Genomic DNA, 27667 nt, shown 5'->3' with positions numbered 1-27667 from the left:
TTAGGCATTTTTATGCAATATGAAAATTGTCTACATTAATGGAGGATTATACGCTTATGTTAGGAAGATGATTTGAGCAAGTTTCGATCTTCGGGAAGCAGTGAATCAAACGAGACATCGCATCGGGGGCTTGAACTTTACTTTGCATCGCGGAGATCCGCGCTATCAAAGGAACACTGTACACATGGTGACGCGGCGTGTTTCCGCTCGAAACAGCGCGCGAGCTGCTTATTTATCGAGATGCCACATGCTACATGCAGGTAACAAGATAAGATTAGCTTCTAGCGAACATTATTAGACTGTTCTGATTACGTATGACCTAGCTCGCAGAGAATTGTCTTCACTTTCGATTAATTGCGACTACTTTTGATTCACCTGCATCGGTTCTAATTCCACAAACTGAAATTGAATGTTTTAAACTAGACTCAGCGATCTACAGAATGTTCGTTCATATAAATATTCGCGGTAAAAATGACGTAGCAGATTAAATTCGACTATCTCCGAGTCTACAACCACCCACGAGACTGATTAGGCTTATCAACGACGGTCAAGGTCAAGGATTTTCTCTTCGGTATCGACGAGCGCTTTCATTATCTGATCAACGTTGATCTTGTGCATCCGTAGAAAATTCTCGGGAATTTTTTAAAATCAAAGATCAATGCTGGACGATTTCTCTCTCAATACTTAATTCTTAACTAAATTTTCGAATGTATATTAATGTACTTCTTTTGAAATTGTTGTTTAAAAGAGAATTATTGAGCTTTTGTTACATAATGTTTGAAAAAAGGGTTGACGTTCGAACAGATGATTTATTGACTCTCCGTTTCGATCAACAGGTTTCTCGCCGGCGCGACGGTCGGTGTATGTGCTCGAAGGAAAAACACACTTGGTCGTGTGAAAACAGAAATCGACGGGTCTCGGCACGTGGTTCGTGCTAGTATAAACAGTTTCCGCGGAAGTTTCGCTCAAGACAGCGAGCAGACGCACGCGGAAGCGATTCGCTGGTCAATTTGATGTGCCGGCGTGTTGCGAAACTGGAGCACGGTGTATTTTCAGTGTAGTTCGATTATATGCGAGCAAAGGGTGGGTGCTGTACTTTCAACAATCTGTTCCACTTGTGAAATAATAAATAATTTCTTACAAAAATGATGTGTTTTTAATCCTTTGCCGTATTTGAACGAGTCGCACTGGTGGCCGAACAACCAGTACCATTCTATTCGACCCAGCGAACTTATCAAGAGTACTCTTTCATAGCAATTAAAATTGTAGTTGACGACTCTGACCTTCCACATGCGCCCGACTTTTTCCGCGCAGAGTTCAGATTTTGAGAGCTCGTTGAAATTCCTCCGGCGATTAAACTCGGAACGATAGCGATCTGAATGGGGTCATTTATTCGACGACGCTGAGCAAGAGGCTAGAGCAACGGGATCTGGGCTAAGAAGTTGGCTCCATTCGCGGTGGGATGCACGAATACAAGCACGCCTAGTGCCAACCAGTCCAGATGTTCCCTATTTCTGGCCGGGGTCCGACGGAAATAGCGTAAACGTCGATCCGAAGAACTAATTCGAGGAGAACGTTGAACTTTCCTAGCTGCTAGAAGCCTTCGTGACGAACTCGATGGCCATTATCGGCCATCCTCGATGATTCAATGTACATGAGCCATACCTGAAGCTATGCGGCGACTGATAACCGATCGCTTGGAGCGAACGATTATCAGCAATCGAGGCTAGATCTCGAAGATTGCATCGACCTGATACAAAAATATATTTTACCTTGTAAAAATTCATATCCTTCGAACATTTGTCAGAATTGTTCTTCAGTGTTATGTTAAACGTATGCCTGAAGCGATGAACGATCATTCCAGCACCGGAAATGCCACGGCGCCATCGGACTTTGTATTCAAGTTGCTCGGGACATTAACAAACATTAACTCGAACAGTTAACATTCCTACCTAGAAAAGTTTACCTTGAGCTGGGGACACTGTAATTTTCCTGACTAAGATGATGGAGAAATAGGCAGGGTGTTTGGAGATTCCGTAATTTTTCAGAGATATTGTATTTTTTTAGATTTTACAGGTCTGCCAATTGTCTGCCACGAAAGTTACGCAAAAGTTTCGGTGTCCCTTGGGAAGTAGAGTGGTTCAAAGCGAACGAAAGCAACTGGCAGTAACAAAATGAAACCCGTCGCGCGATAAATGGTAACGCGCGCACGGAGCCCCTCGATTGTCGCTTAATTGGCCCCGCTTAGCCTTGAATCGAACGATCGTGTCGCGGTCGGCCAGCAAGAGCGACACGCTTGGAAAGCGCAATCCCGTTTTTCTTTTGTCGTTACAGTTTCGACTCGTTCGGTGAACGATAATCACTGTCGGGAGCTTGTACGTACGCTTGTCATTGTTCCGCTCGTCGAGAGAGGACCACTCGAGGTTTAAATCGTGCCGCAAAACACACAACCCCGAAGAGTCCCTCTTCTCTAGAGAACACTCCTTCGAACGCTCTCGTAACGCCGTGACAGAGGCTTTCGAGAGCGCACGATAAAAAGAACAAATAACGAGACGATGGGGCAACCGAATGTTCGTGCATCGTTTCAGGAACGTGTGAACCAATGCAACCAGTTGCCACATCCGTCCGGTCTTGTCACGATTCTTCACGATCCAAGATTGTTGGCTACTGAAACGATTTTAACTGATGCAGAATTCAACTGATTCAGTTCACCTAGTTCAACTAGTTTGCTCTAATTTAACTCTCTTCTGTACTCGTATATTCATTGTAGCCATTTTCGGATTAATACATTTTAAGAATGAGAGTACATATCGGACCCCCGCGAGTAAAGTGACACAACTCAAAAATACAGCATTTGAGAAAAATCAACTTAAATAATGGTATAAAGCTTATACATATTTTTCAATGACATTACCTCAAAATTGCCATTTTTTGAATTGTGTTACTTTTCTTGCGTGGTTGCGATATGTATTTATTGAAGCGTATTCAATAATGAGTCTTGTGTTACCCTCGCAACGAAATATCTTACTTAGTTAATTATTTTGACAATGGTCAAGTAAGAGTGGGGAGTTTCTGGGCGGTTTCCAAAGAGCAGGAACCATGGCTCGAGGCTCTGGACATTCATTGACCTTTCCGGCGCAACCGGTACGGGAGGCAATCGTCGCGGCGCTTGAATGGGGACACGTTATTACACACTGAAAAAAGCCTGTATGTACGCAACAGTAGTCGCTCGCACGGTTGTCTATAGAACGACCTATCGATTCTTTTCCGTCTGAACCAGCAGACGCGTATCGTGTTCCTTGTTCGCTCTCGTCGATCGTGTGTGAGAAAAAAAGGAAAATCGTTTCGACATCCTCGTCGCCGACTATAATGTCGATTCACGGTTTCGTAAACTGTGCCGTCTCGTATACTCCAAACAAATAAGAAAACTATCCTCTATAACTCCGATGAACTGCACCTCAATTACAAATTAACGTCATCGCTATTTTCGACGATTATTTACGTTCGTCGCGTTGCCGACAAAAGAATATTCGGATGATTCATCGGTTTCTTTTCTTTTTCTATAGACTTATTTACTGCATTTACTCTTTCAGCTTCCTCGGCGATGTCGCGCGTGTTTACGGAGAATGCTTACGTTGTTTCTCGGAGATTATGATTCGCGAATCATGGACGTATCGACAAAATTGTTTGAAAAAAATTGAACGCATGAAAATTGTTCGAAGTCGTCAGAAGTCAAGAATGGATTGAAGAAGGTGTGTGAAACTTTGTCTAGCCTAATGGCGGGGATTATACGTAATGGGACGGTCGACAGAACCGGCAGGCGTGAAAAAGTACAAGGTTCGACGGCGGGAGCGCGAGGTCAACCGACTAATGGCATTTTAATGCAATCTCCGTGAAGAATTTCCCGGGCCGTTCCATGCTAGCAATGATCCCGTGCAGTTCGTAATGCAAGCAGTCGTCGCCGGAGAAAATGTTTACGGCTGGCTCCGTGGGACGGCCGATAAAAGAGGAATAAAAATGAGGAAGATGCAGCCGGCGCCTCGTTACGTGGCTCCAGACGTGTTAACATCTGTGGAACTTCAGCATTGCCACCAGGTTTCCCTGGCGAACCCCCTCGTTCAACGTTTATGGTAAATCTGAACCTCCACCCGTATTTCTCTCACATCTTTCACTGCTCCTTTTAATTCTCTTTTACCAAATCAACTTAGGACAATTTCGAATGAAGAAATTCTAAATGATCCACTTTTCATCTCAAAAATACAGGTTCGACAAACACACGCTCGGAACGTGTATAATTTTATGTGGGAACATAAATAGAAACTAAATTTAGAGTGGTCGAATGAATAGCCGATCGGATTCGTCGACGTTCGACCGAATAGTGTTCAAGGTCGTCCCTTCGAACACGTAGGAGAGACCCCTCCATCGTCCTTCGTGATCCGAGAACGAGTGACCTTGAACATTATTGTGTTATGCGTCATTCGATTCGCGCCTCTTTTAAGGTAACAGAAAAGAAGGAGCTAATGGCGGACAATTATCACGTGATCGTAAAGAATGGAATTAGTGTCGCGGTTGTTACAAAAACAATAATTGAATTGGTTGATCGAGCGACGCTTGTGCGTGTATAGAGTCGGCTGGAACCCGTTCGGTCGGTCGGTTACAATCATACTACAATCATACGGTTCAATTCAACTCGGTCAGTGTCAATCGGGACGCTTCTGTTGCGAATAAATTTCTCAATCATTTACTGTAGGAGCTAATATCCTGCACTATCAATCCGCTTGAAACCGCACACATTAACCCTTAGCACTCGATTGACGACTCAGAGAGTCAATATTCAAAATATTGTTTAGTTTAATCAATCACTAAACATTTAAATATTGTATGAGGTATTATATCAATTTTATATTTATACAAAGAGCAAAATTAATATAGAATGGAATTATTCTAGATCGGAAAAAATGTTTCATTTTCTAGTTAAAATAGCTCCGAGTGCAAAGGGTTAATTTTACTATATATTTCTGACTCAATAATATTATAACTAGTGTCTCGAAACGAATTCAACGACCTAGCATACTATAAAAAACCTTTAACTTTGAAATAACGCTAAAATACTTTTGACTAGAAAAAGCGGTTTATCAGAGGATAGTGCGTCGCGATGATTCGGCCACGTCAATGCGGTCAAGTGAACGGTTGCACTTGCCGCGGTTGTTATTATTGTTACTGTCGCTAAACCGAAATGTCCGTTCTCCGGCGTAGCCCGAGCTTATGGCGGTGCAGTTCTCGCAAAAGTATGCGTTCCCGCTGAAATAGAAAGTATCGCAAACGTATTCCGCGAAAAGGAATCGGACGGTTGTATTTTACCTCGATAGCCGGAAGAGGGGAGGAGCGAACGCGAACGTGCGCCGAGAAAGGTTAACGACTTCGAAAAATTGGTGAAGCTTAGCGATCATGCTGTCGGAAGACGAACAGGCGCAGGAACACAAAATGCGGCAAAATCGATGATTTTCTGCCGCGAACTCCACGCTGCGAATTTGATAAAAATGTATCTCTGCAGATAAACCAGCCTATTGTGACTTTACAAGATAACTCCATCTGCTTATGAAAGTCCAGGTTAAATTTAATTCTTAATTTCTGTTCTACAATGATTTTCTTCATTCTTTGGATATGGAGCTGATATAGTACCTCATACGATACTTAAATGTCAAGTCACTTATTAATAGACAGCGGATCTTCATGCAAAATAAAAATTGTCTACCCGAATTGCTACAAACTGCAGTGAAATGGAAAATACATTTTCATTCGTAATATTATACATACATATGTTTAACAGATTGAAAATAATGTAAGAATATGTTTAAATTCTTCAAACGTTTTAGTGTTTTAAATTACATTTACTCATGTTTGTCATAAAAATGCATCAAATCCGTTGTCTATTCATTAAATACGAATAAATTGAAAAACGTAAGCAATATTTTGGTGGCGCCTCAGTGTCGCCACTGGATCGCTAAGGGTTATAATTTAATTCGTAGATTGTGTGTGTGTATCTAGTCGTTGAGGTAGCGTATAACGCAAGCACGCAGTTTGATGACGACACAACAGTCCGCGCAAGAGGCATTGAAATCGCCGAACACCGCTAATAAATGATAACGTCCATGGCGCGGGATTCACAGCTGTGACGTAAAACAGGAAGGTTCCAGACAAAGAATAGGTCGAGAGCGGAATACCAGTCTGCGCGAGGAGCCTAATAAAGAGCAGAGAGGTCGACATATTACGGTGGACATCGTAAGAAACGATAACTGGTTCGAGAGATCAACTATTCCGATATCGCCGGAAAGATACGGCACGCAGAATTATCGAGACCGCATTAATATTCAAGGTCCTTTTTTTCCAAGCTCTCATGAATCCACAGACAACGCGTCAACTTTCAACCGAACCGAAGCTGGATTTTACCTGACGCACGCACACCTTGCAATCATGCCAAAATCAATTCTCACAGAACAAGAAAATATTCAAGAAACAGCGTTAACATTTGCTCCTCAGTGTCAGAGGTGCTCCATAAAATCGGATCCTCGAGCTCATAATAAATAGCCAGCGGATTTAACGCATTTATAGAAAAACATTCGATCAATTTAAAGATACTGTTATATCATTTTCAGGTAAAAAATTTTGATTTTCCATAAAGATCCGCTGTCTACTAATAAATATGTCCACTCAGACTCGAACAACTTGATCCATTCTGTTCTTTCGAGTGATAAACGAACCGGGTTTTAGTGTGTAATTATAGAACGAAGTAAAGACAGAATATTGTATGAACGGCAGGGCTCCGATTTTCGTTCCGAACGGCCATAAACGCGAGCCCACAGTGGTCCGCCGCGTTTCGCTGGCGAGAGGCCTCGAGATAGAAAGAGAGATCGAGAGAAGGAGAAGCATCTCGTAAGAGAACGCGTTCCACAGGGTGCAACAAGTAGAATCGAGAAAAGACTCACTGAACTCGTTGTCGGCGACGCCGGGCTCGAGCATGTATAACGCGATCAGCAACAGGACGCAAGGCCATCCTCGGACAGGTCCGTCACAGCCACGGTTAAAGCACCACCGTTCACACGCCATATTTACGTATAGCTGTTGAACAACTCTCGTGGCCACGGGATACAGGAATCCGTTGGTGTCGGTGTGCCTGTCTCGCGCACGACTAGCAATGACGGAAAGGATGATGAACGGAAATAAGGGGAGGGGATTCTCTCTCGGTGTAGAGAAACGCAGATCAACGACGCAGCAGACAGACGGCGGCGGCGGCTGCTGCACGCAGATTGTCAAAAGTGAGAACGATACGAGTAGTCTCTTTCACCGACGATTCCTCACAAGAAAGAATGGAAAATAAAATAACGTCACCGTAGATACGTCGAGAAAGAGAGACAGTATGATATTCGCGATACACGCGACCAATTTTCCAGTTCGATTCCGGGCGACACAAGCCACGAACTGCACCGCGAGAAGGCGGAGGACTTTGTTCGGTTTGTACTCCGAAACGCGTTTTAAACCGGTACCGGACGGACGAGAACGACGACAACGATCGCTTGCGGCGGGAACGGCATGTTGGCTCTCACTGGCTCATCGCCCCCGTCGTGTTGTTCCTCGGCCGCTCTCTTGGGGGAGTTTCCGTTACGTTATCTAGATAATCGGCGGGGGAATGTAGAGGCACGAGATACCAGCCGAGCCAATCGGATCGTTGCTGAAACAAAATGTTCGGCGCTGCTCGTCGACTCGTACGGCAGCGAACACGAAAATAATGATTCTGTGATTCATAGAATACGTTTCCCCCTTTATAGCGTTCGCCAGAAAGAAACGGACGCGCCGGAGCAGGTCCTTCGGAGCCGATCGAATCTGCTCGGATACCCGCGATCGACGAGATTGAATACTTCTCTGAAAGATGATTTTATAGTATTTTTTTTCTCAATGAGAATTAATAGCGGATCTCATAATAATATTTCTTTTACCTTTGTCGTATAGCACCGACTTTTTTTGTTATTACCTGATTGATTGAAACATTACTCGTCAAGTATAATTATGGCGCGCAACCGATTCTACAGATTTGTGGCGGGTTGCCTACCTTCAGGCCTGACCTGCTCCAGGGGTGAGCATCCGTTACATTACGATTAAGTTGTAAATAAATTTTATTTCAACTTGAAGGAAACGACTAATATTTATATTTGACAAATTCTGTTCAAAATTTCTGACACAATATTATAAAACAAATACTATAAAAATATGGACAAAATTATATTCCATATATATTTGTACTCCGTTTTTACTTTTTATATATGTTTAAATCAAATCTGTCGAAAATTGTTTAACATCATCCTCACTTTGTATTTCTTTTATTGTCGAGTATAAATTGTTAATGGCAACGGTACGCCAATATCCGGCACACGCATGAATAATAATTACAATATGTTTGAACCTAAATGAAATTTGAACTGTTATTGCAAGATTCATAAATGATTGAAATTTTTATCTATTGCCGATAAAAAAGACCCCTATATTTACCAAAGACGATAAAGGACGAATAAGCGATGTTTTAGCTACACTTCTTCTTCGAATTGTTCTAATTTCGAGAAATCGTAGCTCGTCAAAGACGAACAGGACGTTCCAGAAAAAATTGAATGGTCCAGGACATACGATTCGCTTGGCGAAACAGGGAGAACTTTCATTTGACCGAAATCTGAATAGGCTGTTAGATTGCTGAACACCACGTGTTGATCGAATATTGTCTGTGGAAAAAGATCTTTAATACTATATATAAATAATTTTTTCAAATATATTTACTGTAAAATTGACTGCATCCATGAACGTTCTATGATTATTTTCGCTCGACTTGCGTGGAAAATTCAGGGCCAGGTAGACTTGTTGCATTTGCTCAGCCTTTTTCTTTATCATATATTCTCGATTTGTTGTTCTATAGATGTAATCTAATTCATCGAGCGCATCCAATGATAAAATAAGCTTAGAATCCCGAATTCTAGCATATTCATCTTTCTCTGCTACATCCTCCTCTCTTTTCACGGAGTGATTTATTTTCTTCTGTCTTTTTTTCAGTAATACTCCCCACATATGATATCTTTGCGTCATTAAAAATATTGCCTGGCCATCCATACCGAGCGGGGTAATGCCAATCTGCTCAAAATACCTTTCGAGCTCTACCCATACTTGACCTAATTTCAACTTAAAATACAGATCCATACCAGATACTGTGATCTGAAACATGATTTTAATTATACTACAATAAAGACATAGCAGTCAGTCAATATGCTCACTCTATCTTCCACTGGAAGGTCGCAGTATAATATTTTGTAGTGTTCTTTCGCCATGTTGTATCTTTTATTGTCTCTCTCAATAATCTTCCTAATACTGTATATCTTTGCCCTAACTGAACCAATCATGTCAATCAATGCTGGACTAATGTGTCCATGAAGTTTTGTCTGGAAGGTCTCCAACCACTGTTTTTTGCCCATTGCAGGGTACTGTTCATCTGATGTACAGCAAATTATTTTCTAATTATTAGACAGACCTATAGCTTTCTTAATAAAATTTTATTCTCGCAATTTGCCTCTCACTGCTCCATCGAGGCATCTTGGGAATTCAAGCCTGATTTCTTCATCCCTCCAGATCGTTGCTAACAGAGACATTAATGTTGTCTTTTTGTCGATGCCTCTCCAAGTGCATAAATAAGACCCACAAAAATAATTGTCGCATATGTCTGTTAGTACCGCGAGAAACAGACGCTGAGATGAGTATGGGACTACCTCGATAATGTCAAGAATAACATATACTGCTCCACTTTCAACAAACTTCTTCAAATTTGGAGGACACCATACTATACACTCCCAAATGTACGACCCTAATGCCAATAAAAGGCTACCAAAATTCTTTACAGCATAATTCGCAAGGAAGTTGCAAGCGGCACATCTGTGCTGGTCGAAGTAAAATAAACTCACCGTTGATCTATTTGAATTTCTTTATCTTTCTGGTACAAACACTGGTAAAGCAGTTCCATAACAAATTCTATACTTTGATCTCCAAACGTTTCCTGATAAAATATTTGCTTTTTTAAAAGCCTCTCGATCGAGATTAACGCCATTGTAAGAATTCTTTGCTCTTTCATTATAAATTTGCAAAAAGTCAAGATATAGTTAATCACTTCTGTAATATAAAATTACTATACGTTAGCAATAGTGAATAAAAGTACTAATTTATAAATTAGGAGCTAACTGATCAATGATACTGTAATCCCATGCTCTCTGAAGTTCTCCAATAACAAAGTATTGTTGCTTAAGGTAATCGAACAGATTACTTTTACGCAATGCGTCATAATGTCCACATCGAAATTTGAACACAAACTCCAGTCTAACAGCATTAACAATCTACAAGAGTATAATTACTTTATACGAACAAGTTAAATATCTTATCTCTTGTTTACTAAGTTCTAAGTACCTAATGGTACCATTGTATGCTATAAAATCTTTTGGCACTTTTGGTGCCAGCACAGACAAGGAATTAATAGCGTACGTCCACAGGTTCCAATATTGAGACGCAGTCCAAGTAATTTGTGATACTTCGATATCTGGATTAACAAGCTGAAGTATCGTCCGCATCAATTTTCTGTGCACCATTATCTATTCGAAAAGAATACCAAAGAACAACAATATCCTCTATAATCCAATCAAAACACAGAAATCATCGAAATAATTACAGGAATGCAAGCGTCAATTTGAGATAGGTGCATAGCAATCAATAACAAGACTTTTTGGAAGGACAAGTCTTCGTTGGTTCTGCCGAATGTTATCGTCTCTGAAAATACTCTCACAGAGCCAGTCTCGACTGCTATCAAAAACTTAATCGCTTTGTCCGCTATACCACTGCTGACAAAGTTCCAAGTGGGAAAGCTGATTAAAATTGACAGAATAATAGCTGCGATTTCGTTTCTGATTTTTATGCTGATACTCTTGAATCGGCTGTAGAATACTTGTCTCTCGAATGTGTAGGACAAACCCCTGTGTGATTTTGATTAGATGTACATTATCGATTCATTTTGCAGGTATTAGTTGTTTTTTTTTTTACCATAGTGCACAGTGCGCACACAAAGTTGTCTTCAATTTGGGAACTGTGGTAGGAGGAATAATGGATCTCATCAAACACCATAGCGTGTTCATTATTAAAAGGGTTGTGTCCTCGGGGTACTCGCTACCTATTAGTAATGAATCAGGTGGCCGTGTGCAGCGTAATTGAGTAGCATAAGGAAGATCCATTCTGACCAATACTATATTAAGCACTCCAGCTTCTAACATCCTGTGAGCTGTGTTAAATAATTTAGAGAATCCCTACTTCTCTTCTGACTATACAAGGTAGAACATTTAGAGCAGGTCACCTTGGTATCTTACTTACAGCACACGTGCGATATAGAAGAAAGTAAGAAAACTAATTCCAAGATCTTTTCATACATGTCCGGAAGAGAGCTTTCCAACGACTTCACTACCATTTTCGGCAGCTGTGACTTTTCTACAACCGCAAGGCAGTCTTTAATCTTAACTGCTGCAACATTTGAGCTGTCCCTCTTCAATAATAAAGAGTGGATGGCTTCGTGAATCTTGGATACTTGTTCTTTGGCTGGTAAAACAACAAGAAGCTTCCCTAACAATGTGAAGTACTGCTCCATTCTATCGTTATTTGTTAGAATTTCAGAAGACTTTTCTAACAAAGGTGGTAAACTGCAAAGCGTCAGCATTTCATCGAGGAGTAGCTCATACTCTTTAATGGAGTTTTCTTTAATAACGTTTTCAACCAAAAATTCTAATACCGTCATTATTTTCGGCAAATCTTTTATCTTCTAAGTACAATTTTAAGGAAGCTTTTATAAATGATTAAGAAAATTTAATCCGTCGAACACAGAGTGTCCCGTCGAAGTTCCATTTAAATATCGTTGATCTTGAAATCTCGGAAACTGTGACCTTGGGACACTCGGTACATTTGAACCAAGAAATTCGATGTTTTATCCTTCAAAGGATACATAACCATGATCTTTAATTCCATGTAAATATTCATGTAAGAGCCTGCAAATTCGCGGCGCACTGTCCTTCGTCACAGGATCGGATATAAGTTCGTCTAATTTCGTTAAAGTATAATTCGGATCGACCTCCAACTGTTTCATAAAATCGAAATGGTTCGCCGGTATTTTGTCGGTCCCGGGATAATCGCAAATAACATATTTTGGACAGTTAAATTCCTTCCAAACTTCGGTGACGTCGAATTTATCGCGAGCCTCTTTCTCGGATTCTTTCTCCTCAATATCCATATTACTTAGATCTTTTCAAACAATATTCAGAAAACGTATATCACCATGCACTGTGTCATCTAATGTCAGATTTGGCGAACAAAACGATAGTCATTTCCAAGACAATCAAACAACACTGATAGTTCACAAATACCGATCGAATAATAAATCAAATTCTTACCTTGGTTCCGCTGGACGCGTCATACATAATTCACCAGAAAAACTTGATTACAATCACCATGATCATTCAACCGCTAAAATCATATTAAAATGTGGCGGATAAATCGCGAAGGAAATCGTTCGCCAAACTGGTGGCGTCATCTGCGGGTTGCGGTAGAATTTTGCAAATTTAATTACAGATGGCGCTGAAACTGAAAGAATTAATTCAAAAATTTTCTGTCAAAAACACATTTTACATTCCATTTTACCGCGCGAATATTTGTTAGGAATTTTATAGAATGAAGCGGGAATAGATTGAAAGAGATATTGTATCGTTTGTACGTATAGCGTGAGAGGAATTATCTCTATAAAAGGTCGACCACTATGGATTCTTACATACACGCGAACTTTTTAAACGTGTTTGTAGGTCTTGCACGTGCAGGAGAGAGTTTGCAACAGTCGCCGACGCTGCCGATGGCAGCAAGCTGTGTGCCTGTGCTCCTCGATTTTCTTCGATTTTTAACCGTATGTGTTCGACTTTCATTTTTATCACTGAAGATTATTATTAATCCATATCAATTAGACCGTATTAACAGTTTCGCAAAACATGCTTGATTTTTCTAAGCAATCGAAAGTGCTTGTAAGTTGTCGATCTTCTATCGGTGTTGCAGAAAAACGAATTAAATATGACAATTATATCTCGTAATCGATACTCGAATTATTTTACGACAGGATAGCGTGTTTAACGTTAATTATTGTAGAACGTTTTTGCACCGAGTGCATAGAAAGCAGTTCTCATTAGTCGTGCTCGATTAGAGCACTTTCGAAATAATTCCCCACTCATTTATTTAACGAGACACGAATCATTTGAATATATTATGAAGTACAAATGTGGACTGTAAGTTTGATGTCTTGGAATGCTCTAGCATTGCCTAGAGGGTCTGCACCTTTGCTCTAACAATTAGAACAGCATTTCAACCCTTCTCTTTCCCTAATAACGAGTCAGGCACGCAACCTAAATTTGATAGAGAAATAGACATTTTAATTATTTTAATCGGACAAATGACAGTAGGGTAATGCGCTTTATTTCACCCTCGAAAGCAAACTGCTTAAAATCATAAAACAACTATTAACAAGTTCTTACGTGGGCCTACATTGAAAATTTTAAAAATACGTTTTGTAGATCTGTGCCAATTGTACGCATTGCGAAAGTTTCGAAAAACTGCAATTTTGACCGATTTTGATGAAGTTTTCAAAATATGTTTAATCGATACAGATATACGAAACGTGTTTTCTAAATTTTCCATATAAGCGCACGTAAAAAGGTTGCAAAACACAACTTTCAGTATTTTCTCTGCAATTCCGACAACTTGCGATTTTGAGAAAGTTCAATGATTAAAAAAGTTCTCGTCTTTTTAAGAGAATCCGAATATTGATGGGAGTCGTCGTATCTGAAAGGGAACAATTACTGTGCAGGAATTTAGGAATTGTTAGAACGTTGTTGATCGAAGGAAAGTGGGGATCGAGAGATGCGTGATCCGTGGATCGTTTTCTTCGGCGTGGATCGTGGTCGTGTCCGATCGTGGCCCGAAGTCAATGTCGAGACACACGATCGCAGGTAGTCGCCCTCTACTTCTACTACGGTCGCACGTAAGACTGGTTCGTGCGTGCGTGGACTGGTTCGTAGTAGTCGGGACGCTGCCGAGAGAGCAGCTGAACTGCGTGCACGTCGTCGACGCGACGGTTTGTGCGGTGTGTGTTTCTGTGCGTCTGTTGTGTCCTTTAAAAATTCGACCGGTGCTCCTGTGAAACACAGTGACGGTTTTCACGTAAAGGGATTTACGGATTACGGGAAAGAGGCTGGGCGTGACTCGAGATGTGACAAATCCGAGAAGAGAGGCGACCTTGGCGGGACGGTGAGCGACCCTTTCGAATGGCACATTCTCGTCGACGCGATTTTTCTGCCGCGGCGGCGGTAACCGGCGTTTTCTCACGATGGGAACAACTAGTTGTTTAATTAGCAAGACTATGCACCCGTGTAACGAGTCCTCGCTACAATTATCTTCTGCTGGGCTTTTGCCTGTAACCCTCGTTGCTGCCGACCGGGAAACCACTGCTTTTTCTTCCCTCTTTTTATCTTTCGTTGTCTGACTACCTTATAGTCTCTACCCCGGCTTGTGAGAACGCCGAGCACGCACTGTTCAGTGCACTCACTTTTGCCAACGCACCGGTTAAGATATTCTAACCTTTTCGATGTGGATATGTTTGGTCATCCTTCGGACCATTGGCCATTCCTTTTTTGTGGGATTTAGGCTGTTGGCTATTTTTTTACTGAGTTGATAAGCAGGAAGAGTAGTGGGAATTTTTTGGAGATTTTATTTAGGATTCAGTATTCAGTATTTATCATTTTCATTTCGACTATTTGTATGCAAATGAAGCAATCCAGCACGCGAAACGACGATTGAGAATAGAAATAGACTTGTGTCACGAAGATTGGTGGCATAAACTCGTCTAAATCACGTTCCTGCTACTTTCCAAAAAAACAGAAATATAAGATAGGTATTTTAGAACATGATACACAAAGTCCCCCCTATAAGATGATAGGTCTATTCTTATACGTCAAGCAGCAATTCAAATTAGCTGCCAGGATTTAGGCACTTCAATCTCTTGTTTGCAATCAACACTCCTTATTTCAATCCCTTGTCATATGAATTGAAAATAGAAAAATAGCGGCTTTTTAAAAACATTGAATCTAAAGGCATATGCCTATGTATTTCTAACAGATTGAATAAAGTGAATCATAATGAATGACTCATTCTCAATTCCTCATGCTGAAAGGGTGTATCTGTTGAACCTTAAATTGATTGAATATGTAATTTGAAACAGAAGCAGATTTATAATAGCAATAGCTTTCAAGTAGAAAACTGAAAATGAGTCATTTTGACCCACGTGGTAGCCTTAGTGTAGAATGAACAATTTTTATTATAGGTCAAGTAGGATTGTTAATTCGTACTGAAAAACGATATGGCGGTATCGAAGAAAGTTTATTATAGTAATTCCACCGCCGGTGGTAATCTCAGTTATTTCGTAGGCTAGTCTCTCTCTCACCGGAAGAGAGCAACCAGAGAAGCTGCGTGTATGTATGTATATTTCCTCTGAACGTTTATCTGCCAGAAGGACATTCCTGACATTTTGCGTGACTTGGTAATATTTCATTCCTCGGACAATATTTTTTGGTGTTTTCATCACGTGTAGACTCTCTCGTATTTCCGCACGAGATAATTTATGAACGTGTTTGATTAGTCGTTGACTGATTATAAGAATACATAACACGTCGCTTCATTAAAAAAAATTGTAGAGATCTAATCGGACGCTGCCGATTAAATCCTTGTCTATTCACGCCATTCTCGCGTATCTCATTAAATTATTATCGGTTGTACGCGCGATTCGAGCAGACTCGATTTTATAGAAAATTCAGTATACATAACAGCTTAATTCTGTTCGAAATCTTAAGATCTTAAGATTCCATTAAACTTTTGTATCGATTCTCTCACAAACGCAACAACGAAAGGAGTTTTTAGAATAAGTTCATGTAAACAGATATACATTTACAAGAAAATGGATTTTCTTATTTTTGCCCTCTTGGACGACGCACTGCGCGTCGGTCGATACATCGAAGATTGTTTACGGATCAGGAAGGGATGTAACACGAGGTGGAAGACCCGTCCGATTCGAATAAGAAGCCCGAAGAGTGGCGTGTGCGCGCGCTAGAAAAATTTAGATACGAGGGCGAGACTTGATGGGTTGCAGAGGGGTGTAGCAGAGGGGTGTACAGTACACCGGGTAGTTTCCCTCGGCCCCGGCGAATCAATATTTGGAGGGTAAGCGTCCCGACGACTGTCGGCGTCGAAGCTGCGGAACGTGAGTCACTCACCCCTGATTGCGAGGGCGAACGGGGGTTAGAGAAGGATGACTTTTCTCGAGAAACGCAGAGCGCACCCTCTCTTCTATCCACAGAGCGTTATCGTGTGCCCTCGGTCTACTCGACTCGATATAATGCGGCAAGACTGCCCAGGTTCGCGGAGACGACGCGGAAATTCTGCACGCGAACGCTCACCGCCGCGCCGATTTCACGTTCCATATAGTACACGCGATTATCGCGGCTCTTCGGTCACCGATTGTCTGCGGTAAATCTCCAGTCTGAACAAAATGTCTTTAATCCTTAGGACTCAAGTGGTGACTCAGAGTCATCACTAAATATTGCTGTACCATTCACAATATTGTTTACGTTATTAAATATGTCGGTATATAATCAATTACTACACGTTTCAGTATTGTATGAGGTATTATATCAATTTCATATTCACGGAAATGAAAAAAATCGTACACAATGGAATTATTCTAGGTCGCAAGAAATGTTTAATTACCAGGCTTATATTAGCTTGCCGAGTTGTCGTTGTCGATGTATACGTCAAATCTTGTAATCGAATTTTAAACCACTTCCCGCGAAGTGAAAAAAAAGAAAAAAAAACTTTTTAAAAACCACGCTTATATTAAAATGCACTAAAAAGGAGAAAATAATTTTTTTAGACATTAGCGACTATAAATAAAAGCGTGGAGCGCTAAACTATATTGACGTAGTCACTAATGTCTAAAAAAATTATTTTCATTTTAATATAAGCGTGGTTTTTAAAAAGTTTTTTTTTCTAGTTAAAAAGCTCCGAGTGCAAAGAGTTAATCCCTTGAGCCATTCTTTATTATTCGTAATTTCTTAGAAGAAGAAAGATCATTGTATTCATCGTGAATTTAATTATAATTTAATTACAATTTTTAAATACAAATTAAGTAGATACGAAGCACAGGTAGACAAATTTTTCAAAATTTCCAAATTCAGATAAAAGTTTTGTCTATTTTTGGCCACGAATTCGGCCGTATTCGCCCCTGTGGCGAAGGTGGAAATCATCGACCATAAATTCCACTATCCGGGTGAAAAAGAGCCTCGGCGATGAAAAAATTTTACGGTACCCCGTAAAGATAAATCGCCGATGAATTTTTCAATAAACCCCGGGTCCTCGAAACTTCAGAAAAATCTGTCGAACAGTAGCGAGACGTGTTTCCGTTATCCGAGGGGGTCTTCCACCGAAAAATCGGAAAAGGGCCCCGATCAGTTCCCTTCGTAGGTCTTCGAGAACTCGAAGGTAGATGCTAACCGCAGATAAAGGTCCTACGGTGGAACGGTCAATTTTCTGAAACCTGTTCCCACAGCATGAGCTGGGCCCTCTCTTCCCTGGGCCCCTCTTCGAACGGGTTTACTTAGGCGAATACATTTCACGCTCGTACGCGCGCACGCGGTTGTCTTTAAGGCCTGTAAATTAAACGTTCCCGTTCTTACGACTGCGCCCGCGGAATCCGAAAATTCGTGAGTGTCTTAATTAAAAACCACCCGAGAGATCCCCGGGCCCCGCGATAACGCGATCATCATCGCTTAATTCCATTGGTGGACCCCGATTTCCGGGGCCCTGAAATTTTTACTCCGATGCCCCCGGTCCCTGACTAATTAACATGTTCGACGGCACACAGTGGGACAAAGTGATGAATTTTCTGTCAATATAAGAACTTTCGATAGAAATGAGATAGTGCGTTGATTTCTTTTTTTAAATTAAAGCTAAAGAGAGGTACATATATCTAAATTCATTAAATGTTTTCACTGTGTTACATTCGTGTTGTAACTGCACAAAGATCCACAGTCGACCAAGAACCGTTGCTGAGACATCTGTTATACAGCACGGATATCTACTCGGGCGAGAACCATTACAGTAATCAAAGCAGTAGCAAAACCGTATCGTCCAAGTCGAAGAGCGACTCTGGACGACCGTTGTTTTTGCCATAATCGCGGTAGGCGAATCTCGCGAGGTGATTCATTGAAGATATTCATACGTTTTCGCGAATAGCAACTCTCCATTCACGTATTTGCACGCTTTCAATTTCCTTTCGCTGAACCTCGAGAGGAAGCGACTTTCCTTCGAATGACTCGGCGTCATCGTGGCCGCTGAATTCGCGGTATTTTCTAGCGATCATCGAACAGAGCCGATGATGAATTCACCTGGAACGTTCGCCACGGACGAGCAGTTTATTCCGACGCGGTTTACAATAACCACCGTTACGCTGCCGGAGAAACTATATTCGCGTAACGGTGAGCGGTGTTATCGGGAAAAGGAGAGAAGCCAGTGTCTATCCGAGAATATACAGTATTACACAATACGGTATAGTGCACCGGTGTGCGTCATTGATTTCTTAGCTCGACTGTCGGTCAGCGCTACATAGGAGAGCGATGACACGGGACGATCTTCTGGTCTAGGAGAAGCGTCCTGATCGATGGCGAATGGGGTGGAAAATAACTATTTTCACCGCCACTATGGGAAATGATCCAATGGATTTCTTTATTCAAGCACATCTAGTGTTCCTGATTTCTCAACATTTTTCATTTCTCGAGAAATGAGAAATAAGACTATATTTTTCGAGAATTCTCGAGAATTCTCTAGAACTTTTAATGAAATAAAAAAATATTGGAAACATAAAAAACATTAATTCAATGTTTATTCCTGTCCAATATGTACATTAGGGTGGACCTAAGCTATACTTGGAGAAAAATTTTTATCGAGATACAATGCACGCAACTGTCCAGTATTGTTCCTTTAGGTGAGAAAAAAAATTTGTGCAGTTTGAGATCGATCAGATAAAAGGATGACGTGGCGCAGTTAAATTGAAAATTGTGAAATTCACCTTAACTATGGAACATGGCACATCGTTGGATTTGTCTTTTTTATGAATAGGAATATAGAATAATTATATGACCTCCTTTAAATAAAAATAACGATGACCTTGAAATTTCGAAATATGATTTCCAAAAAATTTTTTTATATTTTGCCATTACATTTACCTTATTGAACAGTGCAAATTTCTCCTCTGACATTTTTTCGTATAATCACAAGTAACAGAGATATTTAAATACCTACATTAAAATGTAGCATATTTTGACCGATGGTAGGACATATGTATTTGTTCATTTCCGAAAATATGTTATAGAATAAATGAGATTCATAAGAATTTTCCTAGATTTAAATTTCTCGAGAAATGAGAAATAACCAATTATAAAATTTCTCGAGACATTCTCGGGAAAGAATTCTCGAGAAGGAACACTAAGCACATCTTATCATAAAAATTGCAGAATTTAGGATCAATTGAAATGTATGTTAACGAATATTGGGGGCGTACTATTAATAGCCATCTTGAATGTTAATGTCTTCAGAATTTCGATTCAATCGTCCAGAAATTACACGACTCCGTTAAATCGGGACACGCAACTACGGCCATTACACCGATTATTATTTCACCGTGATGACATGCCGCAAACGGAATAATCCCGGCTGAGAATATCGACGCGATTACAATTACCGAAGCGGTTCATCAACCGACGCGGTGTTGTTAACGTCCGGCCGAGATCAGTGTCTCAATTAAAAAAGTCGCAAGAAGGTCTCTCGCAGCCGTGATCTTGTACCTGCCTGAGTCTCGCAGCCTTGAACAAAGACCGGGGAACCGTGTGCACACCTGAGCGCGAGTACAAACATGTACCCACACCTGTGTACAGGTACTAACGTGTACACAGTGTAGTGATAGTCCTCGCGGTGTCTCTCGCGTGTTCGTTTGTCGAGGGAGAAACGAACGGAGCCTTTTTATGAACAAACGGAAGCTGCATAGACATTTAATTCCTCCTTTAATAGTTGCAATACGCGCAAAAATATCATCGTATTCTTGAATTTTGCAAAGAAATCTCTGCGTTCAATTATTTGATACATAATAATCCAGGAATAATAAGGAGATTAATACCATTTCAAAAGAGTCTTCATTTCTTAAATTCTTCTAACATCGGAAAAAGGTTGAAGTCGTTCGGTCTCATGTTAAAAATGTTATTCCTTTTCTACATTGTGCGTCCCAAGGAACACCTCGAGGCAATCATTGTCTGGACTCGTCTTCCCCGCCGACTTCGCAGAAAATAATTCCACCCTAATTTCGACCGACCTTCATGACCAGGGACGAGAAGCCGTGCGTAATCGCAATAAAACCAGCTCGAACGAGACCCGAGGTGGTTCGACGAAACACAGATTCCTCGAAAACCGTGGCCGACCGATCCGAAACGCGATTATGGTAATGGCAACGTATCGGTCGCCGAAAGTATTCCCGTTCGTGTAATTATCACACGCGTTCCTCGCCATTCCGGCGACGATTAATCGCAGAAAGGTGAGCCTCGAGATTGAGAAACTCATTTGCTTGTGTAATCGTTTCGGTTCTGACGGTAATAATGCTTTTGATGTTGTGGGAATGGTTGTTCGCTGATAGGCTTGACACTGGAGACAGGGAATTAAGTTTTGATTGCACTGAATGAGTATTGCGGTTTTCGCAAATTTCAAGTTTCACCATTTATTTTTCTTATTTCTGCTATTTAGCTTTCTGTATATTCAAACCACGTTAATCAATTTTTACAATCGGCTGTCTCCGAAGCATCGGTAATTATACTCACCGGTAGAACCGAGCCATAATTATATCTTTAAACAGATGGGCACGAAGCGCGGTCCGAAAAAGTTAATAAGCGACGATTAGGCAAAGTTAGCATTTGCAAAAGAATTTCGCTGGATCGAGTATCGTGCTACCAGTATCCATTTCCCTGACCGCAGGAGCGAGCCATGCGGAGAAAAAAAAGGTGGGTCGGGCCTCCAGCAGGGATTCCATGGCTTTCAGCGAAAGACCTATTAATTACACGAAAGGGATGTTGGCTGTTCTTCTCTCTGAAAAAACTCTCCGGAATTCGAACCTACCAATTACCAGGGGGGCCTGGTCTCATCCCGACAACGACTCACGCGCGTTTCATAGTCGGTCAAAAGCATCAGCTCTCTCTTTCTTTCTTCGAAGAGATGTCCGAGAGATAACCGGTCGAAAAGTCTGACGGTACTGGCTAAACTAGTCGTGATCCGTCGATCAATCGAGGGCTACCTGTTATCTCGGAACCAGTCGACCTCGAGAGCTAACACAGAGCTCGAGACCACTGGAACACTCGGTTCCTTTTAATAAAGACATAAAAGCGTATTCGACTGCCGTTTCCAGAGATCGTCACGATCCAATTCACTGTTTTCTGACGGCTCGTCGCTCGTCTCTTTACACGGATTACACGGCTGCCGCGTTTTTACGAACGAACGACCACCTGTTCCGCTTCGGGTCACTCAGAATTCACCGCATCTCCGATGCACCGGGTCCTTGCATTTTTCAGTAGTATTTCCAGAGCTCGATGCACCGGTATAGCCGTGCTGCCCTGTGTCAACTCCTCGTTTTCACTTTCCGTCTACACGCGATGCTAGTTTATCTTATCTTCGTCTGCTTCGTTAAGTTTGATTCAGCGGAATTTGTCTGGACGTGATGCTTTACATGATTTATTATCAGATATTATGCTGCTACCCACGAGTGCGTCACGTATGAAAATGGTTAAAAATGAGTGTGAATAAAATGTTCGCATTATCGTTATGCAGTTCTAGTATTCACAAGAGCAAATAAAAATTAATAATGACGACTCGATAAATTCCACGTTGGAATCGCGACCAGAAGCTATTTATCGAAAAGTACAAACGTAATCGACGATATTACGTCTGCCTCGCGCAAGCAGCAGTACACAGATACATTTGCTCTCGTGATTGAACCATGCTCATCCCTGAAATCCTCCGTAACAGTTCCTGAACGCAGGGATAATCCCCGAAGCCTCTAAGCAAATACTGACACAGCGAAATCCTTTGAGCGCTGTCTATCTTTAATCCGATGCTCCGTGAAGGAGTTAACATTCGTAAATCTACATGATTGGTCTTCCCTCGTCCTCGATTTGATGTCGCAACTGAAATCTTTTTTCCTTCTTCATACATATCTAAGCTACATTTATGATTTTTTATAGATCACTGTTGTTGCAACTTTAGGAACTATTCGCCTGGCAAACTGGTCCCAATCATTCGTGTTTCTCTGCGATGGAAAGGCAGAAGTCGCATCGATTACACTGTAAAATGGATGTCTGGCTTTTTGTTCTGAGGAAAAGGTTGATCTTAAAGGGTCAAAGTCGTTCGATGTTAAACCTAACCGAAACGAACGCGTATTCCCGCGGCGTGTAACACGGCCAATTAATTTCACGTAATCACGGTACACGCGTTCAGAAGGTAAAGGATCTACGAGGAGAGATGCTTATCGATATATCGCGCATTTTCCACTGGACGGTTCACGGGAATCTGAGCGTCGCGTCGGCGACGTGTGAGCGGGAAACGAGCATGGAATACAAAGCCGCGTGTGCAACGTGTGCATCGGCCACGGAATACCGAAGGAAGAATGTGCGAGACCGTTCGAGGACGAGCTTCGTGCTCCTCGCATCGAACAAAATCGCCTAAGCGAAGCTTGAGCCCATGATCTCAGATTAGAGAACGATTTTCGCCTCGTCTTGCTGCGATCATGTGCTGTTTGCGTCTGAAATACACGAGAGAATGCAGTAGCGGTGCATAGATTGCGGGTCTCGAACATTTTTTCATAATTCCTACTAAAAGATCTTCAGCGAACACATCTTTCTCTGCGCTGAACGATTCCAGGGATTCGCGTTTATTTCTAAAGGAAATGAATAGCCGGAGTTTCCCAAGGAATCGGAAATCCGCGATATTCCTGCGTTGCGGAATAGATTGCATAACGAATAAAGTTACACGGTTCGAAGCGATACAAGCTTCCCGAGCATACAACACGAAAGCACATTCAATTAGCCTTCGACCGATTAAAATCGGCAGGCCGGTGGTGTATACAGGATAAAATGAGAAAAAGATAGTGTAAAGATAGTAGTTTATCCGGCGTCGAGTCGTATCTGTCCCGACTCATGCCTCGAGCCAGATTGTTTGGATGATTCGCACGTTTTTCACCGAGCGCCTCTGCACGCCAGTCTGCAATCTCGTTTTTCACGGATCACGCTCGTAGATCCTTCTTTTCAGAGGAGATGAAGAAAGCGTTCTTCGATGACCAGCACACAGCGGCAGGCAAGCTTCTCCGAGCTCTCCGCTCACTTAACTTTTTACTCGGCGACTGCGCTCCTCTCCGAAACCATTGTTCATTAACCCGCGCTCACACTTTCTGTTTCAGAGTCCGGTCTCGCGCGCCGTTCAATTTCATTATCGAATCACGCGTTCTGTTTCCACTGTATCCGCGGACAATGTAGACAATGGAGATCCGAGGGTTTTCTACTCGATTTCTCGCGACTGACAGGCGAACGAGTCTCTCTGCTAATTAACGGGTCAGTGATTCGTTTTTAGGAGAAACGAACGGGCAGAATGCGCGAGACTTTCACGAAACGTATTTTGCACGTATTGTTCTCTCGAATGTAAATTCGGCCTTTAACACCGGAATTGCCGAGCAGTAAATGCGAACGAGGCGAACACGAACAAATTAGAAACGAATCTTTTCGACTTGTTCGACAGTTTCGGTGTTAACAGTGTATTTCTCAGGCCCTGTTTGCAAGAATTTTTTCTGAAAAACTATTTGAACATTTCAAATCTTCCCCAGACGATGTGCAACTAGCGAGGCACTAGTGGAATCCTCGATAAGAAATGGAATCCCTCCCGATAGCCATATACAATAATTTTCCCTCTCGAATTTCTCGCAATTATCGAGGGCTCTACCGCAGATCCTCTTCCCAAATCGTTCTCCAAACATCCTCGCGCACTCTCCCCGGGGATTATACACAGGTCTCCGCGAGGAGGCTAGCGATCGGGGTCCGCGTGCGGCTTTTAAACGCCGTCGTCTCTGGCCATCACCTCGCTCGCTGCTTTTTCCATTCTTTTTCCTTAGCGTCGTGTTATTTTGTTCCATGCTCGCGGGGAGGCAAAGGGAGAGGGCGAGGAGAGAAGAAGAGCCACAGCTCTCTGTTGTCTACCTCGGCCGGTTCGATTGGTTCGTGCCGATGCACCATTCGTTTGGATTGGTCAAACCGGATCGGCTAGCCGCCGGCCGAGGACGAGGAGAGTCAAAGAGGAATAAGGGGGACGAGAAGTGGGTAGGGAGAGGAACATGCCGACGAGAGGCAGGAGAGGCATGAGAGGCCTATCCCGTGCTCCGGCTACGGTCAACTAGCGATCTTCTTGGGGACCGAGAGCCGAGCAGCGATTCCTTCGCGCAATAAAACAAACGGGAGGATACTCATTGCGTTCGCGAGCGAGTAAGAGAAAGAGAATCAGCGAGCGAGCGAGAGAGAACGATCGAGCGAGCGAGTAAGAGAGAGTCCTCTCGTCCTCCCCGTATTCTTAAACGCGTTTCCACTCGTCGCCGTTAAGGACCTGCTCCTACAGGCAGAGTACGAGTCGACTCTGCCTTCTCCAGCAGCAGCGTTCCTTTCAAAGCCACACCGCTACGGCTCCAGTAGATGGCTCGAGAGACGATGAAGTTCGATGGGGAACTTGGTAGCGCCGATATACTCACCCGGTCCTCTTCTCTTCTCTTCGAGATCGGCTTTATTCCAGGCGAATTCCTTTGTGCAGCCGCTGGAGTCGAGAGGGATCGGTTCGTGAGCCTATGGTCTCGAGTGACTGTAAATAATTGCATCCTAGCTAACTGGAGGTTGATGAGGATCGAAGGGTCCAGTCTCGTAGGAACTTGGTAGCATAGATACCTTCAGTGAAGATCGCATCTACTTCGTCGATGATTGAAAGCTTCGAATCTCTTTATGGTATCGTAGGAATCGAGATAAATTGCTTGCCGAGCGAACAATCTTGAGCGACTGCAAATCGTTGCACGGAGGAGCTAGCTAGTTGAATTTTGATCAGGATCCGGGGACTATCTTTGTATCAACTTGATGGTGAAGCTGCCAGCTGTCTTCAACGAAGATCGAAAGAATAATATAATCGGTACAGTTACCTTCGTTGAAATGAAGAATCGATGAAGAAGATCCAGAGTCGAGTTATTTGTCAAGTTGTGTTTCAGCAAATTCTTGGCTGGCTCACGAGCGAGTAACTTCGTTAGCCGTGGCCGTGATGGTGGATGCTAAGCTTGTTGCAATCATGGCGAACGCGAAACAAAGAGGAAGTCCACAAACAGAACGGGAGGAGAGAGATATGCTGAAGGAAATGGGAGGGAACGGGACGAGGATTAACCCAGCTATTATCTCGGATGGGTTGGAAGTGAGATAGCAGGAGGACGTTCGAGACAAGAATGCTTGCGCCGACCTTCGCAGATTGCTACAGAAGGACTATGCAAATGGAGTGCATCGGACGCATCGAATATTTTCTCGTAAATATTTCGGTAATATTTCTAATGCATCGCGCATTCTCAGGCTGGCTGGTCGCAAAGATTGGAACGGAAGAACTGCGCAAAGATAAAATTGAGAGAACCGTCAGGAATCCAAACAAGACGAGCACGTGATGAAAATTGAATAAGGGAAGGCGAGATAAAACTGGAGGATTAACTGTACATAGAAACGTAGAAGGATTAACTGTACACGGAAACGAACGTAATTTAGCGTAACTGTTACACGCTTCCTTTTGGCATCTCTTATTGTCTGGAACAGCGCATTCTTGCGGTTTTTTCTTTCGCTACCATGACCGACACGCTTTTCCCGATGGTATGCAGTCTTGGATCATTCGTGATTGAATGTAGCGCACATGCCAAGAGGAACCGAACCGCGCACCAGTCGCTGTCTCGAAAAACACATTATTCATCTCACCTAGAACAGTTCTAAAAAAATATGGGAAACGATTTTCCAGTTCACCGGTTTCCGAAAGTATTGGGAGTATGTAATACACATCGTGCTTGGTTATCTGTCTCTTCAAGATTAATATCCAACATCTACATATTTCCAGTTTACTCGAGATAAACCAAAATAATGAACAGCAAAAGCAAGATACTTTACGCACGAACGTCGATGAATTATTTCCAATTTACCCGAGATATTGTTTAAAAAGAGACGAATAGCGGAAATGAAGTTCGCAGGTAGCCGATCGATCCGGAGGAGATCATGCTTTCCGGGATAGGCGTGCGAATCCGTAACGACTCGCCGATTTGCATACTGAGTCTCGAAAAAAACTCGTTAAGAAAGAAATCACTGCGCCATGAAGCGCAGGAATGCCGATCGTTGCCCGGTTTAACGATCCCGGGGCAGATGCGGCGCGAAAATATAACTGTCCAACGCAGACGGAACCTCGGCGAACGAGACACAACGCGAGAGAATTTTTCTTTCCGAGACGATATGGACCAACGTCTGCTGAAGCTGTACGTGTTTCAGTTCCAGAGTCGTTCCTCGAGCGAACGAGAGAACGTCCGAGCGTATAGAATGTTTTTTACGAGGACAAGGAACGATCCACGGCGTCGCGAAATCGTAAGATCGTACGGCGAACATCGTAGAATTATTTCTGCGTTCCGCGCGACCGGTTCGAGTCCGCTTTTCCGATCCGACGACGCTGTTTTGCGACAGTGGAGAGCCAATCCGAGATTCTCGACCGATGCCCAATCGAATCTTGTCCTACCGTTTGCCATTTTCTAGAGCAGCGTATTAAATATTCGATCGATCTTTATCGTTTTAATAATTCTGGAATGAAATATAATGGAAATCGGTCTTTGACGGAGAAGAATATGCCGACGGGTCCGAGAAGACAGGGTCAACGAATTCACCGCGCTAGAACGGAACGAATGAACGAACAAAGAGGGTGAAACGAACGGAAATCGTTTTGTTCCCACGTTTCACGGCGGGTATCGCATTCTCACACTCGCGCGAAAGATTTTCTGCGCAAGAAAACCGTCCGAGCGCCATTTCTGAGCGATTTAACTCGGCGACGGAATGGCGACCGCTAACGAACGCTCGCATTATACTCTCGTATACTCTGTACAAGTCGAATAGGAAACGTACATACTTTCTTCGTGGATTATATATTATAGACATAGCTTATTTAACGAGTTATGCGTTTAATCGGTCCTGCCTTTGCTGGAATAATCTCGCCTGAAAAATCATGCTTTTCTATCAATACACTAATCTTCCAACCCCCCTAAAGAAGCTAGCCACTGTTGTATACCAACGTCATTTCGTTCTACATAGATACGGCTCCCTGTTTCTCACCCAAAATATTATACTATACAAAC

General features: G+C 42.3%; 3 protein-coding genes across 5 annotated transcripts in view; 1 reads left to right on the top strand and 2 right to left on the bottom strand.

The window, feature by feature from the left end:
- Positions 1-7592, bottom strand: part of L(1)g0289 (plexin domain containing lethal (1) G0289) — a 37529-nt gene extending 29937 nt beyond the window's left edge. The window contains exon 1 of the mRNA XM_076422500.1: positions 6987-7592. Coding sequence (XP_076278615.1) covers positions 6987-7107 — 121 coding nt within the window. The 5' untranslated portion in view covers positions 7108-7592. The remainder of the gene's footprint in view (positions 1-6986) is intronic.
- Positions 7593-7782: 190 nt separating this feature from the next.
- Positions 7783-12500, bottom strand: LOC143208275 (cilia- and flagella-associated protein 69). Its single transcript, XM_076422544.1, has 12 exons — positions 12062-12500; positions 11440-11881; positions 11116-11350; positions 10748-11048; positions 10489-10670; positions 10267-10418; positions 9993-10197; positions 9612-9912; positions 9312-9548; positions 8824-9252; positions 8545-8768; positions 7783-8458 (listed from the first exon to the last, which is right to left on the bottom strand). Exons 1-11 carry the CDS (start codon positions 12344-12346, stop codon positions 8580-8582), a joined length of 2958 nt encoding a protein of 985 aa, XP_076278659.1. The 5' UTR covers positions 12347-12500; the 3' UTR covers positions 7783-8458; positions 8545-8579.
- Positions 12501-12904: 404 nt separating this feature from the next.
- Stan (protocadherin-like wing polarity protein stan) overlaps positions 12905-27667 on the top strand; it is a 35694-nt gene continuing 20931 nt past the window's right edge. For 2 of the 3 annotated variants that reach the window (XR_013008852.1, XM_076422292.1), the window contains exon 1: positions 13131-14400. The gene's annotated coding sequence lies outside the window, so the exon portion shown is untranslated. Of the gene's footprint in view, positions 13010-13130; positions 14401-27667 lie in introns of those variants that run through there. The other variant, XM_076422293.1, reaches the window with a different exon arrangement.

This window comes from Lasioglossum baleicum, chromosome 4 (assembly GCF_051020765.1).
Source record: "Lasioglossum baleicum chromosome 4, iyLasBale1, whole genome shotgun sequence".
In the NCBI taxonomy this organism is placed as follows: Eukaryota; Metazoa; Arthropoda; class Insecta; order Hymenoptera; family Halictidae; genus Lasioglossum; species Lasioglossum baleicum.
The sequence above is the reverse complement of the archived record's forward strand: the minus strand, read 5'-3'. Positions and strand labels throughout refer to the sequence as shown.